At 37.3% G+C, this 22,161-nt stretch overlaps 2 protein-coding genes across 3 annotated transcripts; both read left to right on the forward strand.

Moving 5' to 3' along the window:
- The first annotated feature begins 1,605 nt into the window (after positions 1–1,605).
- Positions 1,606–19,353, forward strand: prkacbb (protein kinase, cAMP-dependent, catalytic, beta b). Of its 2 annotated transcripts, none has more exons than XM_055152178.1 (10): positions 1,606–1,730; positions 10,057–10,118; positions 11,335–11,463; positions 13,136–13,234; positions 13,320–13,402; positions 14,406–14,532; positions 14,613–14,708; positions 15,458–15,580; positions 15,675–15,839; positions 17,713–19,353. In XM_055152178.1, the coding sequence occupies exons 1-10, from the start codon at positions 1,709–1,711 to the stop codon at positions 17,836–17,838; spliced, it is 1,032 nt and encodes a 343-aa protein (XP_055008153.1). In that variant the 5' UTR covers positions 1,606–1,708; the 3' UTR covers positions 17,839–19,353. The 2 variants fall into 2 exon arrangements, with proteins under 2 accessions (XP_055008153.1, XP_020777140.1); XM_020921481.2 differs by lacking the exon at positions 1,606–1,730 and adding an exon at positions 1,761–2,172.
- Positions 19,354–19,525: 172 nt separating this feature from the next.
- exosc4 (exosome component 4) lies at positions 19,526–21,496 on the forward strand. The gene is given in 4 exon segments (XM_020923409.2): positions 19,526–19,758; positions 20,309–20,455; positions 20,457–20,516; positions 20,936–21,496. Coding segments are annotated over 4 exon segments (738 nt in total). The 5' UTR covers positions 19,526–19,587; the 3' UTR covers positions 21,296–21,496.
- The last annotated feature ends 665 nt before the right edge of the window (positions 21,497–22,161 follow it).

Below are 22,161 nucleotides of genomic sequence, written 5' to 3' on the forward strand. Positions count from 1 at the left end.
CAGAAAAGTTACACAATGCACCTTTAAGTACAGGACTTTACTATTTTGAATTTATTACCTTCCACCAGTGATGACGACTGAAGTAATGTGAACTATATGGGAACATATTGCGACTGTGGGGCTTATCAAAGGGTCTGCATGACAGTTGGCAGAGTCACTGGGACCTCCCATACCACATGTTGGTGATAATTACAGCCTGATATCTGCACTGAGCTGAGAATCCATCACTCTCGTCTAGTTCACTCTGCATTGCAACACTCAATTAGTTTGAACTGTACTGACTTGGTTTGGTTAGAGTTTTAGTATTTATGATGTAAAATTATTATTTTAATTAGATAGTGGCTGTCCACAGGTTTCAGAATGGTGAGAAATTAGGAATGCCATAGCAGTTAACCAACATATGTGAATGGCTTAAAGGTCATTCAATACACACAACTGACCTCCTTAAAAACATACCGGAACTTGTATTTTTTTTCTACATCTCCAAAGCTCAAAGTGCTCTGTTCCACCATGTGATGTCAAATAGTTTACTTTTTATTCAGTAGAGATTGGCAATTCCAGGGCTAAAATCAACCAAATGATTCTAGTGAAGGTGTATGGAGTTTTAAAAACACAGTGGAGCACTTTTTTGTCTGCGAGAAGAACTCAGCCTGAATTTAGGGTTTGTGTGTTAAATATGTGTGAATGAAACTAAACAAAACTCCAGGTTTGTTATTGATAAGGGAACACCATAGATCAAAATCTGGCATAATATGTATTCAAAATGTTGCATATAACAGGAGGCTGAAGTCCATGAATACTGTTGTATTTTCTGATATGAACTGGGTGAACCAAATAAAAACATTAATAACACCCAAAGGCATAAAACTGCTCTGGATGTGCATAGGTTTCAACTCAATGTTTTATGTGACATTTTGTAGATTTAAAGTCACAATATGTCACTTTTAATGATTTTTATTTTTTATTTTTTGATTGTGTTTATTGCATTGAAAAACTCTGACAAGCTTGCATCTCCACAAACGTGACTCTTATTTGGACTAGAGGATGGCCTCTTTCTGCTTTTTCCCATGGGAATATTCCTTTGGCTAACGTTACAGTGTGTGGCATAACATGTATCTATCTCCATGGAGACGGTTCTGAAGTATGTCTAAGTATAGCTTTAACTTTTTATTTCCATGGAATCATGAAACCTCCATGAAAGTTACATACTATACTTATTACTAAATATTAAATATTAAAAAATGTCAAAATATTAAAATAATTGGTATTAGTTATAATTACTTTTTGACAGAATAAAATTCAGGATTCGTAATGTTGTAGTTGTCTATGAGTAGTGGCCTAGTGGTAATGTTTTTGTTTTTACGCATATGCATTTTACAGTAGGACTAGCCTACTGTAGTAGATTTACGTACCCAATTTATTTGAATGAACCTGTCACCAGACTAAACTTGAGTAACAAATGTTCCATCAAAATTTATAAAGATAAAAATAATAATAATAAAAAAATATTCAGTCTAAATTTGTGTGCAATAGCGCAAAATTCGTTGGGAAAAAAAAATCTATACCAAATCAAACTGTTGCATCATCCATTACGATTCGGCTGCCCACGCATCTTTCTGACGCCTGGGCACAAAAAAAGATTTATCTGGTTCTTCCATTGCTGAAGAGGCCAAAGTCATCGCACGGCATACCTGTGAATGCAACCGTGATGCTCCCAAACGCGGAAGCAGGTCAGGTTTGCTATATCTCCACTGGCATCTTTGTCCAATCCAAAGAGCCACAACGTGAATGCAGCTGAGTGAGGGGGGACTGGAGGGGGGAGAAGGCAGCAGAGGAGCAAAGCAACACAAGTGACCGCTGTAGCTTCATGACAACCAAACAGGCTTAGGAGAAAAAGCCCGAGCGGCGAGAGAGCGTCTTTACTGGGGGGAAAAGATAGCAGAAAGCCGAGGGAGGGTTGCTGGAAAGGGCGCCGGGCCGTATTTTTTCCCACGGATGACTCTTTGTTTCGGTTTATTTTAAGGGCAGAGGGGGTGCAGAGAATATCAGTAGTGGTAACAGGTTAGCCCTAGCCTCCGCCATATCCTCTGCTGCGTCGGAGCTTTCGCCGTGTCTTCCAGCACACCATGGGGAACGCTGCCACCGCCAAGAAGGGCAACGAGCTAGAGAGCGGTGAGTTTTTGCGGGGATGTTGTTATGATGATGGCTTCGGTGGTGCTTCAGGCTACGGGGCGTTCGGTAACCTCTGGTAAATTAGCAGGTTATGCTGTTTACAACACTGTCCAAACTCGGTACAGTACAGCACAGTAGAAGGGAGGGTCGGGCGCACACGTCCACCGCGAATTAAACATCTTTACGCACAAAGTTGTCGGTTTTTGCTCGCGATTTTTACGCACGGTGGTTTTCGAAAGATAAGCGTAGCAAAAGGGGCCTACTGATCGTTAGCTTGTAGCCAGAAAGACCCATTTGTGTTGTTATTATCTTCACTTTAAGGGGGTGGGGTAGGGGGTCGCAGGACTGGGTATCATTTTCGCCTATTACAACGCGTAAAACACACTTGGCGCTGTAACACATCTGTCTCTTTTTAGACCTTTGTAATTTCATTTATTACACGATAAAGTAAATCCGGGTAGTGGTCACTTAGCCTGCTAACTTTAGCTGTGGGTTGGGGGATTAGCCGTACAAGGCCCCTCATCCCTCTGCCTCTTGATGGTAGTAGTAGCAGCAATTCAGGCCTTTATTGCTCAGAGTTAGCCATGGCGATGCAAGCGTACACTGTCCATATGCGAAGGAAATGCCTCAAATTCTTACAACCGCATCATGACTTATCTTGTCCTAAACGTGCCCATACCAATAATTAAAACCTGTAATGTCAGGACTGTGTTTAATGGTTGCAGTGGCAAGCTGTCACACTCACACATATGAAGACTCTCCATATTAAACATCACGCACACATTTGCAACGGTTAGCCTATAAATAGCACATACATTTACTAGAAAGTATTGTGCTGCATTTCCCCTCCTCCTCGTGCTCCCTTGACACATTTTATTCTCTGTTACATAAACAAACCAATCCTCCCAGTGCTGCACCATCATGCCCAAGTATGGTGAACAAATGACAAATGCTGATGTTCCCGTTCAAGTTTAAAGGTGCACTGTGTAACTTTCCTGGAGATGGTCTACAGCCTGTTTGTCTCCATGGAGATGTTAATGCTTTGGTTTAAGTTGTCCATGTTATGGTACTGAACTGATCTGTCTTGCATTTATTCAACTACAGGTGTTCGATTTATTGCTCAAAAACATCATTCTTGCTGTGAATGGAGTCGCCATTCCACATATCTGACCTGTAATTTGGCTGGCACGTCTCCGTGGAGATTCATACCATTGTGACCATACTGTGGAACATTCTGGGCACATCTCCATGCAACAAGCAGGTGATGGACTCTCCACCAGACAAGTCACATAGTGCAGCCTTAAAGGTGCACTGTGTAACTTTCCGGTGGAGGGTCCCTTGACCTATTTTTTACCTGGATTTTTTCACAGTATGATATTAAACTTCTCTTTTTCCATGGAGAAAAGCACCAAGCCAATTTACAGGTCCAATTTGTGGAGAGGTGGGCCCGCTTACTGTAGAATACATATTTTTCATGGTATTGTTTTATTGTAAAAACACCTATTATTTAATAATAAGTATGGCATAAGTTTAATAGCATACTGTGGTACACTGAAGGGAAAACAATCTCCCTGACATATTTCCATGGACACAAGCTGGTCCTGCCTTGTACCGGAGAAGTTACATAGTGCACCTTTAAGTCCTACTACTTCCACTGGACCTTCTTGGCATTTACACAGGTAAACACAGACAGCGCAGCCAAAAGTGCATACCTCGTGCCCAGTTAGAGCTATTTTCCTCTAATCTGACCGTGGTAAAGGACTCAGTTGTCACTGACTCGAGCAGCTTGTCATCAGACCTTCGTCAGAGGATAAGGGGTATTACAAGCTTTGAACGTTTGACGCAACTGGGCCCTGGGACTGTGTTACTCTGCTTGTACGTACTAGAATGCTCACTGATCACCCCATGAGATAAAACTAGCAAAAGTGATAATTTCACTGTTAACAATTCAGAACGTAGTAGATGATTTGATTAGTTGCTTATTTTACCAAGAATTGCATAATGTGAAATAGTCGATAATGTACTAAAAGTTCAGAGGTAATTCCTGATTTTCTTTTACAAACTGTCTACATTCCAAAGAGGTTTATTAGCCAGTTAACTTAAGACAACCCAAGCAGTAAGGTGTCCAAGAGGCATTGCCAAGCGGTGACTTCAGGCAGGAGTTGAAGATTGCGTTTCTTCTTGGCTGTGATCCCTAGATCCTGACCGGCTAACAGCTAAAACCATTTAAGCTTGACACTATGGCCCGAATAGCAGATTTACAGAGCGACCCGGTTACCTAGAGTCCACCCTCCCTCACTTCCTCCCCCCTCTCTCCCTCTTTCTCTCTAAATATAAAAGAGCATTACTTTGTTGTTTAGCGTAGCCTAGATTAAGCAGTTGCCATTATCCTGACACCTCTTCAGTTTCACACAGTATAGGGTCTGGCACCGGTACTTACACACAGGGCCAGAGAATCACATAACCCTGCTATGTTATGCCTGAGTGGCCTCGGCTCACAGCCCTTCAGCTCACTTTTTTCCATTTCAAGTCGGCCACAGTGGTGCAAAGGGATGGAAAGACACCTGCGGAATCAATCAAGGACTATTTCAGAGGCTGGATGCATAATGATAGTACACAATGTACTAAAGGTCCAATTAAATCTGGTGAAATCGTGTTATAAATACAGTTTTGTATTTGTATCTGTATCTGTATGCATTATGTGATAATACTGACTGGACAAGTTACAAATTAGAAAATGTTCAAACCTTTACTGTGAAAGTGCATGGTCAAACTTAAAGCCATTTTGTGCAATATTGGACCTTTAAGACATAATATAATGCTGTTACCTCCTCAAAAACATACTCGGGGATGTGTTTTGTTTCATTCACACATGTTTGAGTAACCCTTTATTATTAGTCTGTCTACAGCTCCAAAGCTCAAAATGCTGTGTTCCACCTTGTGATGTCTTGTAGTGGTAATTTTCAAGTTAAGAGCTACTTTATTTTCCTTAGTTCAGTAGAGAGAAATTCCAAGGCTAAAATCATCCAAATGATTCTAGTGAAGGTGTACTGACTTTAAAAACACAGAGAAGCACGTTCTGTATTACCACATGACATCACAAGGTGGAACAGAGTGCCGTGCATTTGAGAGAAGAACTCAGCATTTTTATAAGCAACTTTAGCAACATTAACACAGATCAGATATAGTGTAATATAGATCCTTATCACTAAACCAGGAAACCATCTGAAATCATCATGTACGCAAAACTAAGAAAAACAAAACAGCTCTACTCACGCTCAAAAGTTCTATATTTTATTTCACAAAGCAAAATGAAATGATAACTTGCTGCCCTAGCTGTAATGGTCTGTAGTTCTGTTTTAGTTTTTAAGGTTTCACTGTGACAGAAAATATATTTTTATGCAATATACATTCCCTTATTGTTAGATCATCCATTCCTACTAGTCATAATTAATGGTTACAATAATGAAGAGACTAAAAGGGTGTAACACAAAGAATTTTAAGTTAGGTTTGTTTTGTTTATTTGTAGTTAAAAAAACACATTGGAAAAACATGCACAAAGTTCAAAGTTCACCGTGAGACATTAAAACCAACCACATAAACAAACAATAGACCACCATTACAGACGACATATCATACTGAAATAAACAAGATACAGAGATTGAGGAGCTAAAATATTAAGGAGTTACATCAAAGTTTAAAGTGCAAATCTTATAACAGTTTATGAAGGAAATATCAGACAGAAAGATGCAATTTTACCATAACTTCCTGAAAATATCACAGTCATTATTTGTACAGTTAGATATTGTTACTTTTCTACAGTGGTGAATGGTAAATGTATCACATGAAAAAATCTGCTAAAGTAAAAGTATTCAAGAACCCATTTAAAAAGTAAGAGTAAAAAGTATTTTTTTTTATTTTTGTGGTGAATTTTGTTCAACAGAAACAACTGAATTGATAATATTTTGTAGCTGCTTTTATTTGCTTATTTTTACAAAATTGTTGAAAATAAACCACTCAAGCTTTTCAGCAGGTCTCAAACAATAATACTTTTACTTTTCAGTCCAGTTAAAAAATGTAGTGGAGTAGAAAGTACAGATACCTGTCTCCAAATGTAGTGAAGTAGAACTTAAAAATATCCACTTTTAAACATACCATACTTAAGTATAGATACCTAAAATGGATACTTAATTACAGTACTTTATTACTTTTAATTCATTAGGTTTCAGCACTGCTTTTCTACTTAGTTTTGTGTATTTGTATCCAGCCCTTTTGTTTATTTAGTCCTTGTCAGTCCGCAGATGTTCACCTCCCATGGCTCTCCCTCACCCAAGCAAACCCGCTGTGACATAAACAGTGTCCACTCCAAACAAAGTCCAAGTGGAGAGTGTACTCAACTGTGTGTACATAAACCATACTCCAACTATAAATGTCCATCGCATCACTCTACAAGTATTCAAACAGTACTACATTACATCGCATTCTCAGTATTCCACCTTATCTTTATATCTGGGCTTACTATGCATGAACAAATGTGCGTAACAGCTCATGTCACTCTGGGTGCACCTGTTCTTTGAAAACCACCGTTGCCAGGGCGATCGAAATTCCACAGCGTGTTGTCTCGGCCTGTCACGATAATTACTATATTGGTTTATCGTTTATTATATGAAAGCTGGAAGAATATTTTGGGGGGTTAATAGTTATTGTGTGCACATTTTCTTTGGCTAATGGGAAATTTTTGGTTAGTTTATGGTTAAGATAAGATAAGATTTAAAGGTGCACTGTGTAACTTTTCTTGTAGAGGGTTCATCACCTTCTTGCTTCTATGGAAATGTCATTGCTCTGCTTGGGATGTTCTACAGTATGACTTTAAACAGATTTATTCAATTACAGGTGGTTTTATAAAAGTTATACAATGCACCTTTAAGCCATAAAAGGTTGAAAAAATAACTTCTATGACTTATTATAGATGTTGACTAAGTACAAAAGTGTTTCATTCAGTTTATTTATTACAATACTGTAGATTCAGAATATTTTGAGGGGGTAATCCTGCTTTAGACTGCATGTATAAGTGTCATAAATTAGTTCCAATATGCTTAGTGTCTATATTTTCTTCATTAAAGGTGTGTTATGAAACCTGGTTGAGGGTTCGTCAAACGCTTTTCTCCATGGAGATGTTATTGCTTTGTCTGGAATGTTTCACAGTATGGTATTAAACTGTTCTATCTTCATGGAGACTTAACCAGACTAAGGTACAGTTTAGATCTGTGGAGAGTAGGGATGTAACAATAACCAAAATATTGTGATATCGTATCGTCAAAAGTCTCACAATAATATCATGGGCTGTCACAATATATCAAATTACAAGTTCCTTTGCTTAAATGCATGGTTTTATAGTAGCAACATCTTATAAACATCGGGAACTACATATCCCATGATTCATTTCAGCGCAAATAACATGAAGAAATATGTTTTTTACTTGAATTCTTGGGATTATGACGGAAATAATTCACACCAAAATCTTGTCAAGGTATTTTAAAAGCAGAAACGTGTTTGTCTACAATTATATCAGTCTCTCCAAAATATCGCAATAAATATTGTACCGTGCATATCGTACTGAAAGATTTGGATATCGTTACATCCCTGGTGGAGAGGCCACCCTGCTCACAGTCAGAATGCTTAGGTAGTGATAGAATTGTTTAAAGTCATACTGTGGAACATTCCAGTCAGAGCAAAGACTTATCCATAGAAAGAAGCAGATGATGGATCCCCAACCAAAACATAATGCACCTTTTTAATATATCACACATCCAAATTTGTTATCGTGACAGGCCTAGTACTGTACTGTCAACTTCTCATTGCGTTCACTACATTACATTATACACCATGTTGCATTAATGTATGTTGTTGTCTTATACTTGTATACTATCTCTCTCCTGTCTTCTCTTCATCCCATCCGTGTGGGTGATTGTTCCTGCAAAACTATGGTGAACTATAGAGACATTTGGTACGCTTCAGAACAAAAGAGATGGTCAGATTAGCATTGTTGGCATTGCTGTGACATCTTGCTAGTGTGTCTGCCTTGTATCTCTTTTCTGCATGCCTTTTGATAATGCGTCCTTGTTTTTATCTCTATTCTCTCAATCTGGATATCTGCTGTCTGCTGTGTTGCCCATACATTGGTTTGTCTGCTTGTTTCTGGCTGTGTGTTCTCCTATAGGCTTCCCTGTTGTGATGTGTGATGCAGCTGGAGCTCTGGCCCAGCATCCGTGTAATAATAATAACAATAATAATAATAATAATACAAGTGTTGTGTTTGGTTTCAGACTAACAGCTCCAAATCAGAGTATCTTGGCCTGCATCACCTGTCTGCCTGTCTTCAATGTAGAGTGACCACCTGGAGAAATTTTGTGATTTTTAAATTGTAGAATGTGGGACTTAACCATGTAGTGATCATATTTCTTAAAAGCAACATTGAAAAAGAAAATGCACAAATTAAAGATGGTGTAACTGAGTTTTCCTGTCTCAAAATAATAAAAAACAAACAAAAAACAGTTCAAGAGTTTGCAGTGGTCCAAAGTAATTCCTCACTTACCTTCCTCATTATTCACCACAATGACTTAATAAGCGCTTTTCACAACTCTCCAGAGCAGAGTAGCTGTGATGATAAAGCTGACAACTAGCATGCTAATGTGTACTTCCTGACTATCTTTATAGTTAGGTGCAGACATCAAGTACAGGGCCTTTAATAATCATAATAAAGCCTTAGAGCAGACATGTCAAACTCAGGCCCAGGGGCCAAATTTGGCCCTCAATATAATTATATTTGGCCCCCGAGATCATATCAAATATGTATTAGAGCTGGCGGCCATCTACAGATAAACTATAGAGACATTATTTAATAAAAATTTTGTTATTATTTTATATTATACTTGTTCTGGATTCAATGTTTAAGCTAAACTATTATTAAACATTTATTTTAATAAGAAAAGGTTTAATATTACATATCTCCAAAGAAGAGAAAACATGCAGATGTTGTTGAAATTTTTCAATATTTAGTTTGGCCTACGACTTATTTCCAGTTTTTAATTTTGGCCTTCTGTGAATTTGAGTTTGACACCACTGCCTTAGAGTTATAATGTACTTTGCAGGATATATGAACTTTACTAACCATTATTCATTCCCTCCTACGACCACCATCAGTCAATCACTCATGACGCTGCCGCATTCATGGGTGAAGTGTCTTGCTTAAGGACACAATGACTGAACAGAAATGGATTCTCTCCTCCCAAACCGCTGAACCACTGTCTGTCTGACTAAACCTGAGACACACCTTAAAATGTTCAAAATGTGCAGCGCTTATCTCAATTAAACAATACAGGAATAAAAAAAATAACATGCTGTTATGTCTGAATCAGTTAGCAAGACGGTGTTAAGAAAACAAAAAGGTGTTCACGTAAATTGGCGTAAAATTTTGATAAGATAACATTCTATTAAAAAAAAAAAAAAAACTAAAGAAAAGGTACATATAATACGTATAAAAGGTACATTATAATTCTGGGTCTGAAAATATTGTATTGAAAGTTGATTTAGGCCTGTCACAATGATTACTATATTTGGGGTGGTCACTCTACTTGAATGTTGTTTTGTGTTTTGTCTTGTTTTCTGACCTTTTTTAGATTAGAATAATGCTACCGTCTGTATTATTTTAATGTATATCCAGATGAGAGTTGAATTTCCTGTCACCTTTCCTCTCCAGCATTGTTCAAACATCCCAAACTCTCCTTTTCCCAACTGACAGTCAGCAATTTGCAAATTTTCTCTCAAATTACAAACATTTTAGGATACTTCCCTTCCCTAAATGTGCTTTCTGTCTAATTGTAGTGAAAGAGTTTCTAGCCAAAGCCAAAGAAGACTTCTTACGCAAATGGGAATGCCCACCACAGGTAAGTAGTATCTGGGTTTCAGTCGTTCTTGAATTGTATCCCTGTTCTTTTTTGGGATCTACATTTCTCACAGTACATTGTTTACAAATTGAAAATAAGGATTACACATATAAAATTAATAATACTAATTGTGTAACTTTTCTGGTGGCGGGTCTGTCACTTGCCTTTTTCTTCTGAGAATTCATTGCTCTGCCTGGAATGATCCACAGTGTGACATTAAACAGCTGTTCTACTTTACATCTATTCAATTACAAGTGGTTTTATATCTCAAAAATACCTAGAAAAAGAGGCGTTCTGAGTGTGAGCAGGGTCGCCTCTCCACAGATCTGACTTGTAACTTGGTCAGGTTTGGTCTCCATGAAGATAGAAAGGTTTAATACTACACTGTGAAACATTCCAGACAAAGTAATAACACTTTCATGGAGAAAAAGCATTTAACTGACCCTCCACCAGAAAAGTTACGCAATGTACATTTGACGCTGTTTAATGTTTAATAATCATAAGCCTTATTCAAATTTATTCTTCTGTTCTTGTCTGATTTTAATGGGATTTCTAAAAAGTATGTAAACCCAGACCTTAGATTGGGGTGTAATTCAATTCATTTAGATCAGCAGGTCTATTTTTGTGTATAATGTTGCATACTGGGGCTTTAAAGAACAACCCATTTCCTAGCATGTTTAAAAATCAAAAACTCAAAGTAAATGAGTTGAATAAGTCAACATCATCAGCCTGTTTGTTTGTAAGGCCTGTCACGAATAAAAATTTAGAAGCACAATATATTGCAACAGTGAAATATTGCAGTATACGATAATATTGAAACTACTTTGTACAAATACAAAGCAAGAAATCCCCTATTTTTAAATATGTTATCATTTAAAGCCCTGAGCTGGAACAAATTAATCAGCAGGAAAATGACATAGAAGTTATTTAGTCAACTCTATACAGTTCAAATGTCATCATAATACAGAAAAGGCTCAAATTTTCCCATTATTGCAAAGAAATTAACCAAAATATTAACCAAAATACTGCATATTGTGCGTTGATATTGTATTGTATTGTGACAGGCCTTTTCACTTGTGCATTTTAAACTTGGTGAGTGACTCAAATTGAACTTTTATGGCCCATAATTGCCCTTTCACCTACCATTGGGGAACCACTGTTTAAAAATAGTGCATTACTTTTGTCAACAGTGTGATGTGTTGTATTGTCTCCACAGAGCACAACGTGCCTAGATGACTTTGACAGAATAAAAACCCTGGGCACCGGCTCCTTCGGAAGAGTCATGCTCGTCAAACACAAAGGAACAGAGCAATACTATGCCATGAAAATTTTGGACAAGCAGAAGGTCAGTGCCTACATTTGATTATCTAATACAGGCCTGTAATCAACTAAAGACATGTCCTGCCACTCAATCATTTGACTAAAAGGGGGTGTGGCAAAAGCTCTCAAATTGTTAACTAGCTATGTATCTGATCCAAATTGTACTCAGAAGATTACACCATCATGCAAAAACAACTATATAGGTAGAAAAAAGTACCACGAAACAATGTATTTTATATAAAGAATGATTAAGGATTACATTTGTGAATCATTTTTTAGTTTTAATCTGCCTTTTTACAATTAAATATCCAAAAATACAAAATCTTCAGATAACTCAGTCACTCACTAACTTCTTTTCTAATATCGTCGCATATACATCCTTGTAATCTAAATAAAATGGTTAGCCAAAAAGCCCTAATCCAATGCAGTGTTTTGTTTTGTTTTTAATATTGTAGAATTTATCTGAACTACAAAAACAAAGCAGATAAACAGACTGTTTGCCAGGTCAGCTCTAATCCTAATTCTGTAACAAAATTCCAGCATTGCAACAGGTAAATTAAGATTAAAAGATTAACCAAATGGAGCAACAGACGGTATAAACAAAAGTATAATAATTTGGCGAAACGGAAAAATATACAAATTATATCCTAGAGTTAAATAGAAACAGTGCATCACATATAGACCGTACTGTTTCGGGAACTACACTATAATTGCAGATTGAGGTGAAAATGATCTAGACTCACTTTGAAAACAAAATAAATATCTTTTGTTGGCAAGTCTGAGAATTGGACAACATAGTGGAATTGGGTTTGCACAATTTTGGAGAAAACTTATAATTGCAATGTCCTGTATTATTGCTATTAGATTTACAATATATGCTTAGAAAGTAGAATTCTGTTCAAAGTACGCACTGTAGACATCTTCAGGATACATTTGAGAGAAGGCTGAAATATGAACTGATGACTAATACAAGAATCCTATATATCTCTGGGCATGTTTGTACAGGTTTGAAATATTATAGGACATTTTATTATCTTGATATATGCAGCCTTTGCCATTTAATAATTTCACCACTTTAAAGGGCCATATTATGTGATTTTCTGTTAAAATGTTGGTTTCTCATCAAAACTATACCTGGAGTTGTTTTGTTTCATCCACACAAGTTTAACACACAAATCTTTCTCTCAAATGGAAAATACTATGTTCCACCAGTGCTCCACTAGAATCATTTAGATAATTTCAGACCAGGAATTGCCAGTCTGTACTAAACAAAGCACTTTGATCTTTGGAGATGTAGACAGACTAATGAACCAAGGTTACTCAAACATGTGTGGGGGGAAAAAAAAACACACATCTCCAGGTATGTTTTTGAGGAGGTAATATCATTAGAATGTGTCTTAAAGCTCACAAGAATAAATTGTGTGTAATATAGGACCTTTAAATTGCTATTTCAATTTTATTGCAATATACTGAGCAGTGTTGGTGGGATAGTTTGTTAAAACGGTAACTCACAAGGAATTTCTGAGTGAATTTGAACATGTAGTTTAAAAATTGCCATCTGTTTGTAGTATAGAGTTGAATAAATGTCAGAGTTTTTAGTTGTAACTCAGAGATGACCTACTCCTCTCCCAGGGCTGCATTTTCCATTGTGCTGTTGGGCCATCACACTTTGAGGTCATGTTCTCTTGTTCTGTCAGGTGGTGAAACTCAAGCAAATAGAACACACGCTAAATGAGAAGAGGATATTACAGGCCGTGAGCTTCCCCTTTCTTGTCAAACTCGAGTATGCCTTTAAGGTAAGATTGTCTTCTTAGAAAAAGTAGAAATATGCCACAATTCATTTTCTAAGTACTGTGTTCTAAGAGGTCATTTCTTTTTTAGGACAACTCCAACTTGTACATGGTGATGGAGTACGTTCCTGGTGGGGAGATGTTTTCACATCTAAGACGAATTGGCAGGTTTAGGTATGGAAAAACAATGAATAGTCATTGCTTTCTGGCGTGGGGTTCGCCACCTGCTTGTGCGCATTGAGATAATATTGCTTTGCCTGAAATATTCCACTGTAGAACTACAGGTCGTTTTATTGCCACATGCCTCTTTTCCGCTGGTTTACTTTCCATTCTCTAGACACAGCTCCAGGTTCAGGGGCAGGGCTTTGCTACGTGAGCAACTCACATCACCCAAACAGAACACATGTTTTCCTTTTAAATAAAATGTTAGTCTCAGATCCTAACCACACCAGACCCCTTGGAACCTCTGTAAAGATTACTTTAAGCAGTAGGAACACACTGTATCCACCCTGTACCACTCCTATGGAAATGAGTCTATAGAGTATTGTCACCTCTACACAGATCAGACCTAGTGACGTCACCTTCTTGTCTCCACCAGTTACAGGTCAGGTCTGTGAAGAGGTGACCCGCTCACACCAAGAGTGGATGTTTTTAAAGGTATTTTTGGGCAATAAAATGACCTTAAGCGGGAACAGGAGTGTCAAACCCAAATTCACAGAGGGCCAAAATTAAAAACTGGGACTAAATCGTGGGCCAAACTAAATATTTATTGAAAAATTTCAACAACATCTGCATGTTTTCTCACATTTTGAGATAAGTAATGTTAAACCTTTTCTTATTAGAATAAATGTTTAATAAAGGTTTTGCTTAAACATTGAATCCAGAACAAGCATAATATTAAATAATAACAAAGTTTTAAATAAATAATGTCTCTATATCCTATCATTAGCCAGCGGACCATCTCTAATACATATTTGATATGATCTCATGGGCTAAATATAATTATATCGCAGGCCAAATTTGGCCCCCAGGCCTGAGCTTGACATATCTGTGCTGGAACATTCCATTCAAAGTGTCATCTCCATGGACACAAGTGGCAGACCCTTTACCAGAAAACTTACATAATGCACTTTTTAATACTGGACATGCTTTTTCAAAATTTCTTTCATTTTTACAGTGAACCACATGCAAGGTTTTATGCTGCCCAGATAGTGCTGACATTTGAGTACCTCCATTCACTAGATCTCATATACAGAGATCTGAAACCTGAGAATCTCCTCATTGACCACCATGGCTACATTCAGGTGAGAAAATCATATCATTTGATTATTATAAAAGTTCAACTCTCAAAAATGTTCAATATGAAATGTGCTTGTTTGTGCAGGTGACAGACTTTGGCTTTGCCAAGAGGGTAAAAGGTCGGACCTGGACGTTGTGTGGGACACCGGAGTACCTCGCACCAGAAATCATCCTCAGCAAAGTATGGATATAGAATTACTGCCATAGAATACAGTGTCTATTTCCTGCATGTCACTTTGAATGTTACTGTCATTGCAGTACTTAAGTTGAAAATAGAGTTGTGGATTTAATCTTTTTTTATTATTATCATGATTGAGATTCAGTCATTTCAAATTGTCAGTGATCAACTTGGACTTTTTTAACTGACAGATCCATAGTCAGTTTCTTTGTCAGTAAAAGTAAAATTATGTTGTGAAGCAGAGTTCAGATGTTTTGAGGTGGTAATTTGCCTTTTTGGAGGGTTAAATTGCAATGATATACAAGTCTGTATTGTTTATGCTATAGAAATTAATATTAAAAGAAGTTTAGATTTTTTTTATTAAAAACTAAAATCCTCAAAATTTGAGACTGATCAATTTGAGGAAAAATGTATTTATTTATTTTTTACTTTTGCTCAATCTTAGTTGAAGGTTTTGTATCAAATGACAATGAATAGAGAAAACATGCTCAAAATTAGATGACATTTAAATTCTATAACCATACATTTGAAAGAACTGGACTTATTTACCATTATTTCCAGGTACAATCTTTATTAAATGGCATACATTAGCAACATATTTTGAATTGCAAAAATGGAAAGTATATAATATATTTTTGTAATCTTTTGTCTTATAGAATAGGACATACATTTTTTCTGAGCCCCTGCGTGGAGTATATAGAGCCTAAATAAACCATTGTAAAATAGTTGTAAACATGTACTTCTTTTTGCAGGGCTACAACAAAGCTGTAGACTGGTGGGCCCTGGGAGTCCTCATCTATGAAATGGCAGCAGGCTATCCTCCATTTTTTGCAGATCAGCCCATTCAGATCTATGAGAAAATTGTGTCCGGAAAGGTATTTTAAAGCATTCATTCGCGCTCCGTTTGTATCAAAAACTCTGAACCTCAATTGTGATGACTATTATTTATTTATTTATTTTTGTGTGTAGGTACGGTTCCCCTCTCACTTCAGCTCAGACTTGAAGGATCTCCTGAGAAACCTACTGCAGGTCGATCTCACCAAACGCTATGGCAACCTGAAAAATGGAGTCAGCGACATCAAAGGACACAAATGGTTCGCCACAACGGACTGGATCGCCATCTACGAACGAAAGGCAAGAACACTCCCTACACTGTTGCCCCTGTAAAAACAAAGTTAATTAGATATTGATTTATAGATTTTGAACTAGTTGCATAAAGTGATTTCCTTACTGTGATGCTGCAAAAGAGTTCAAATATACATGAATATGACAAAGTTATCTTAATGTTTTATGGTTATCTATGGTGATTATGTTCTTGTGAATAGGGAACAGGGAGAGTTTTGTTTGCTTATGAGCCTAGCGATTTCACGCTGCAGTCATGGTGCCAGTGAGCGTAGTGTGGATCTGGGTGACTTCCAAATGACAAGAACCACCATGTATTTGCCCTGGAAGACTCATAATGGGCGGCTTTGATTAATCGAAATAGTTGTCGTTATGCCGGATTACACTCATTGACCTTGTCATCAGATTAAATTAGATGTTGGCAAGCTTCCTGTGTGTTTTTTGTTGATGCTTTTTAGAGATGTTGTGATGTTTAGTCACTGCTTTAAAGGTACACTATATAACATTTCTTCACCTTGCTTGTCTCCATGGCGATGTTACAGGCCAATTTACACCCCGTATTTGTGGATAGGTGATCCTGCTCAGAGTAATGATACATGGTTTTCAAAGTATTTTGGAACAATAAAAACGGCAAGTTAAGTTAAAGTTTAAATGCCATTTTGTGGAACATTCAATGCAAAACGAGAACATTTCCATGCAAACGTTTGAGTAGCGGATCTTCCACCAGAAAAGTTATAGTGCACCATTAGTGTGTGGCATTAATCGTTTAGTTGATTATTTAGTTGATGGTGCCTAAATTGACCAAAATGTGAATCAGTTGACTCATTATTTAATTTTGAATTATATGCACAACAAAGGAGAAGTGGATTATTTTAAAACATTGATGAATGGATATTTAAAAGAAATATTAAATCTTTAGCTAGCCAGCTTGTTCACTAAATTCTCCTTTCTGCTATTGTCCCATATAATCTAAATAAACTAATGAGTTGCCTTATACAAATTTTGGTCGACTCAAACACCATCCAAGGATTATTTAACTAAACGACTAAAGGCCTAGTTGTTGGACATAATATTTGTCTGTCTAACGGATTTTTTTGTTTGGCTTCAAGATATTTATCCTCATTTCAAACTCACTTTTCTGTTTGTGGAGTGGGTAGGCTAAATGGAGTGTGTCATCATCAATAAGAGAAGCTAGTAAATCTAATATCTATGCCTCATTTATTTAGTTTTGCTCTCAGCTTGTCCCATATTTTTCTTGTGTTATCATTGACCTCAGAATAAGCCTAAACACTGTTTGATAAATACAGTAAATGAGGGATGTGTAGATGTAACACCTTGCACATCATAGTGGGTCAACTTTTGTTATGTGTTCGGTTCCATTCAGATCAATAGATTTTCAGAGAAGGAATGCTACTTTGACTTTTTACAATATTTCTACGATCTAAAGTTGTATTTGTTTCGTGACTGCCTGTGTGACAAGTCTTTTGTACTCTGGGGATGGTTTACTACTACTACTACTACTACCACCACTACTGCTACCACTATGCCCAACCCCTTTTGACATCTTTGAGCCATAGACCACAAAATGCCTATATCACATCTACTTATAAGATTATCGGATTATGCTACTGTAGATTGTAACTAAGAAGTTTCGAAAAATAAGTCAAGCCAAAAAGTAGTTTTATTGTCTGATAATTAGGAAGTAAATGCTTATCCTGCTAGTTGTTATTGCTTTACCATGACGGTAAACTCAAACCATTGCATATGATTTAAAATGAACTAGTTCTGTTTTACACATTTTAAGACCGTAAAAATCAGGTACAGTGTCTATAAATATCTGTTTAGCAGCTTTTTAATATACATATTTACATTTTGTCTTGTCAAGGTGGAAGCCCCATTCATACCAAAGTGCAGAGGTCCAGGGGACACCAGCAACTTCGACGACTATGAAGAGGAGGAGATCCGCGTGTCTGTAACGGAAAAATGCGCCAAGGAGTTTGCAGAGTTTTAGAATGAGTGACCGTGGATATATCAGGGAAATAAGGGGATCTTTGCACTCTTCAAAAAGACTTTGGGATGGAGCAGAGACCATTGGTTTTCTTCTTTTCAGATCTACAACATAGTCCTTCATTCCATACAGCTCTACATGATCCTCTGGTGCCGATAATCTTCACTGTCACCTGCACCTGCTTTAACGGCAGACACACCACTTTTACTTTTTTACCTTCACTGTTTTTTACTTTCAAGCAGTTAGTCTTGGATGTTGTATACCCCTTTTGAAATGTGAGATTTTTTTTCAGTTTGAGAAAAAAACTGAGACAAAGGCCAATGATAGCCCATGCACAGAAAATGAAGTTGTGTGGAGGTTTGATATGCAGGTTTGAATCTATGTCAGGTGGTCTGTTACAATGGCCCGCTTTCAGAGCTAGTATTGTCCTATGTGCATATCATGTCAGTTGTGTAAAACATTATTGAACACATTCAGTGTTTTTTGAAATCATGACCAAATCTAGTTCATCGGAAGACACCAGAAGAGAGGTTTTGTTCCTTTCTTTGCTTTTGCCTTAGAGAGCCCAACGGTCAGATCCAAAGAAGCCATCTGTCTTCTTGGTGTTTGGACCTAGGCACAGCAAGCCATTATAGTCAATGACAAACTCTGTTACATCAGTTAAAAAAAACACATGAAGTCTATTTTTTTGATCCTTCTGGGTCTGCTAGTTAAAATGCTCATGTTTGTATCTATTTTTTGTTGCTGTGACTAACCTTAAATAGGCTAGTAGTAGAGCTGCACTGTATCTGGAGCACATGGTCATATTCAGTATCATTAAAGATTGCGATTATAAAAGTCTAGTTTTATAATATCTAACAGTTTTTTTGCTAAGTTATTAAGCTGTAGGTTTGGTGTATAAACCTTCAAACAGCAAGTAGCCTATGCCACATCAGCCACGGGCAGGCAGTGTAGCAAATATAAAGAGTTCAGTGCATCTTCAATGGTATGAATATGAAGACATGTCTGTAATGGTACAGTGCAGCTCTACTTTGTCATATTGGTCCAGTATTTCAGGTCTGCTTCTGAAGACCGTTGTTACATTTGGAACCATATTGACTCAGTGGAAAAGAATGAAATCCCTTTATTGGAGTAATGTAAAGTAAATGTTTTGGCTTTGTGCCTGGACATTGTTAAAGAAACTTTAAAAAGTAAGGCAGAGTTTATAATATAATTAAAGATGTGAAAAAAAATTAAATAAATGGGAAGAAAAATATTTATGATGTCCCTTTTTATCACCCACCAACAGATTTTATTCTCATCTAAAGAATGTTGACCTTAAGGTATTCATGTTTGAAGGCTTGGTTTTATTCCACACTTTTCCGTACCATACACTGGCTGAATAAAGTGAGGACTACTCCTTTGTATCACATGTAACCCTGTCATTGTTAAGCTCATTACATTATACGTATAAGCATTGTTTCATATGTTTTTATTTATACACATTAGAGATGCTAATAAATTTTATTTTTAAAAGTGTTTAATTATGTCTATGTTGTGGATTGGGAGGGTTAAAACAAAATGAAAAACTATTAAAATAATTCTGCTAAATGTTTGCATAGCCTATAAAAGAATTGTCTCAAACTGTTAAGCTTAAAAAAAAAAAAAAAAAAAAAAAAAAGATTATAAATCTTCAGGGGGTGTGAGCCTGGCTGTGTTCCGAACGGACTTCTGGGTAATGTAGTTTAGCAGCCCACGTGGGAGTTTGGAAACATGGCGGGTCTGGAGCTGCTGTCGGACCAGGGATACCGTTTGGATGGAAGAAAAGCCAACGAGCTGCGGAAAGTTCAGGCCCGGATGGGAGTGTTCGCTCAGGCGGACGGTTCGGCTTATATAGAGCAGGGCAACACCAAAGCTCTGGCTGTTGTTTACGGTCCACATGAAGTAAGTAGCACCAAGTTAGCTTAGCCGCACAAGCTACTTCCTACGTCTATTACTGCTTATGCACCAAAGAAATGTCAGAAAAAGTTTAGTTTTGTTTTCATCAATTGCATGTTTTAAGTCATGTAAAGACTATGCAGGTCTCAAATAAATTTTAAATATTGTTCGAATGTAAAATGTGTAAGTAGAGGCGTGTCTTTGACTACTTGAGTAGAAGTACAACTAAAGCTACAACTGGTGCAAAATTACTCAATACAAGTAAAAGTTGCTCAGTCAAATTACTTCAAGTACTCAAGTATTATAATAATATAAAGAGACATATTTGGTTACAATGGGTACGCTGGAAATAGGATCACTGAGCTTGTATTGTGCATCTTTAAAGAAGAGTACGCCAGCTCGGAGTTTGTTAAAACTGCAGGTTCTGTTATGGCATCATTACACTTGCACATTATATACTTTCTATACTATTGCTGCTGTTAGAGCTACACATAAAGATGTGAAACAAACTGCATGATACAATCTATGACATTTCCTGCTTTTTCTTATATCCCAGATGAGAGGATCCCGCAGTCGTACTCTTCATGATCGTGCTGTTATAAACTGTCAGTACAGCATGGCAACATTCAGCACAGCAGAGAGAAAAAGAAGACCTCACGGAGACAAGAAGTCCACAGAGATGAGCCTCCATCTGAAACAGACCTTTTGAAGCAGCGATCCTGACCCAGCTCTACCCACGCTCACAGATAGACATCTTTGTCAAGGTCAGACATGGGGTAGTCCTGCACTCTTAGAGTGACCACCTCAAAAATCATAAAAGTGGGATAGGTCATGGATTTGGTTGGGCTTGGTGGGTCAAACGTGACCTTACCTAGAATAACATGCAAGCTTAAAGTCTACAGTGTATACTGTCTTTTAATATATAGTTTATATAGTCCTGTAGTCCTACAATAAGCAGGACAAACAGATTTCCATTCCTGAGATTTATTCCTGCCATTTATGTTAGCTGTAAAACATAACATTTTAATACTTATGGGTGACTGGTAATATTCTTAAATCAGACACACCAGACACATTATCTCATCTCTTGTACAGTGTATGCAAGTTACAGATTGCGTCGTAATAGAGTTAAATAAACTAAAGGTGGAAGAGCATAATTTTAAACTTGTTTCTCTTTCTCCAGATCCTGCAGGCAGATGGGGGAAACTACAGCGTATGTGTAAATGCTGCGACTTTGGCAGTGATTGATGCAGGGATCCCAATGAGGGACTATGTTTGTGCTTGCACTGTGGGTTTTGTGGACGAGACACCGCTGGCCGACCTTTGCTACACAGAAGAGAACGGAGGGATCAGCTCACTGGCCTTGGCACTGCTGCCCCGTGGTGGGCAAATCGCACTACTCCAGATGGACGCCAGATTACATCAAGATCATCTGGAAACCATGATCGAGGCTGCAATGACAGCCTGTAAAGGTGTGAGCAAGGTGCTGGATGAGGTGGTGCGACAACATCTGCAAGAGGCCTCAGCGCTCAGTAGAGACTGAAGGGCTACAGCTGTCAGGAGAATGTGGACTTCATCTGAACGACAACACAGACTGCTCACTTATGCCACATCACTTATCAAAACGGATGGGAAAAAAAATAAAAAATTTAACTGGACATACAGTGAGGTTTAAGAGTGTAAATATGTCAGTGCATTCATGTCATTATAGTTTGTTTTTTAATAAATGTGACTAGACCAAGTATTTTTATTGCTGTGAAATAATTTTAAATAGTTCACATAAGAACATAGTTTAATTGATCAATATTTTTATTCAATGGAATCAATCTGAAAAGATAAAGTAAATAGTAAAATCGTATTTTATAAAAATACATGGATCACAACCATATCATAACTAAATAAAAACATGACAAGCAGGTGTATATTTTTATTGAAAACTTCCCCACATAGCAAAACCTCAAGTTGTTGTGACTGAGTTTTTCCCCTTCGTTTAGTTTTATTGAGATACAAATCATAAACCCAAACCCCAAACGTGTCCATTTAGTTCTACTGACCGGTATAATCTACTCTTTAGAATAACACCTGAACAATGTGATTGTCATATTGCATTATTGAACCTTGCCATGAAATATCTAACAGGTAAATGCACAAATGCTGAACCTAATAATTTTACTGACTAAGAGAACTCACTGTATTACAACAAACATCTGCAGTTTACCAGGACACAACGAGGGGTCCCGAGTCCCTCCAAGAGCCACTAGAGCCCAGTCCAGAAGCTCTTGTCTCCCTCTGGTTTTCCTCTTTGTAGCGACACAGTTCCTCCTCAGACTCCGCTATCCTCGTTTCAGACAGCCCAAATACCTCTTCAGCAGCCGCAGTGAGACGCTAATTCACCAAAACTCTCAGCGT

The sequence above is a fragment of the Boleophthalmus pectinirostris genome, unplaced genomic scaffold, assembly GCF_026225935.1.
Source record: "Boleophthalmus pectinirostris isolate CB_2022bp ecotype Guang Dong unplaced genomic scaffold, ASM2622593v1 HiC_scaffold_16, whole genome shotgun sequence".
Taxonomy (NCBI): domain Eukaryota; kingdom Metazoa; phylum Chordata; class Actinopteri; order Gobiiformes; family Gobiidae; genus Boleophthalmus; species Boleophthalmus pectinirostris.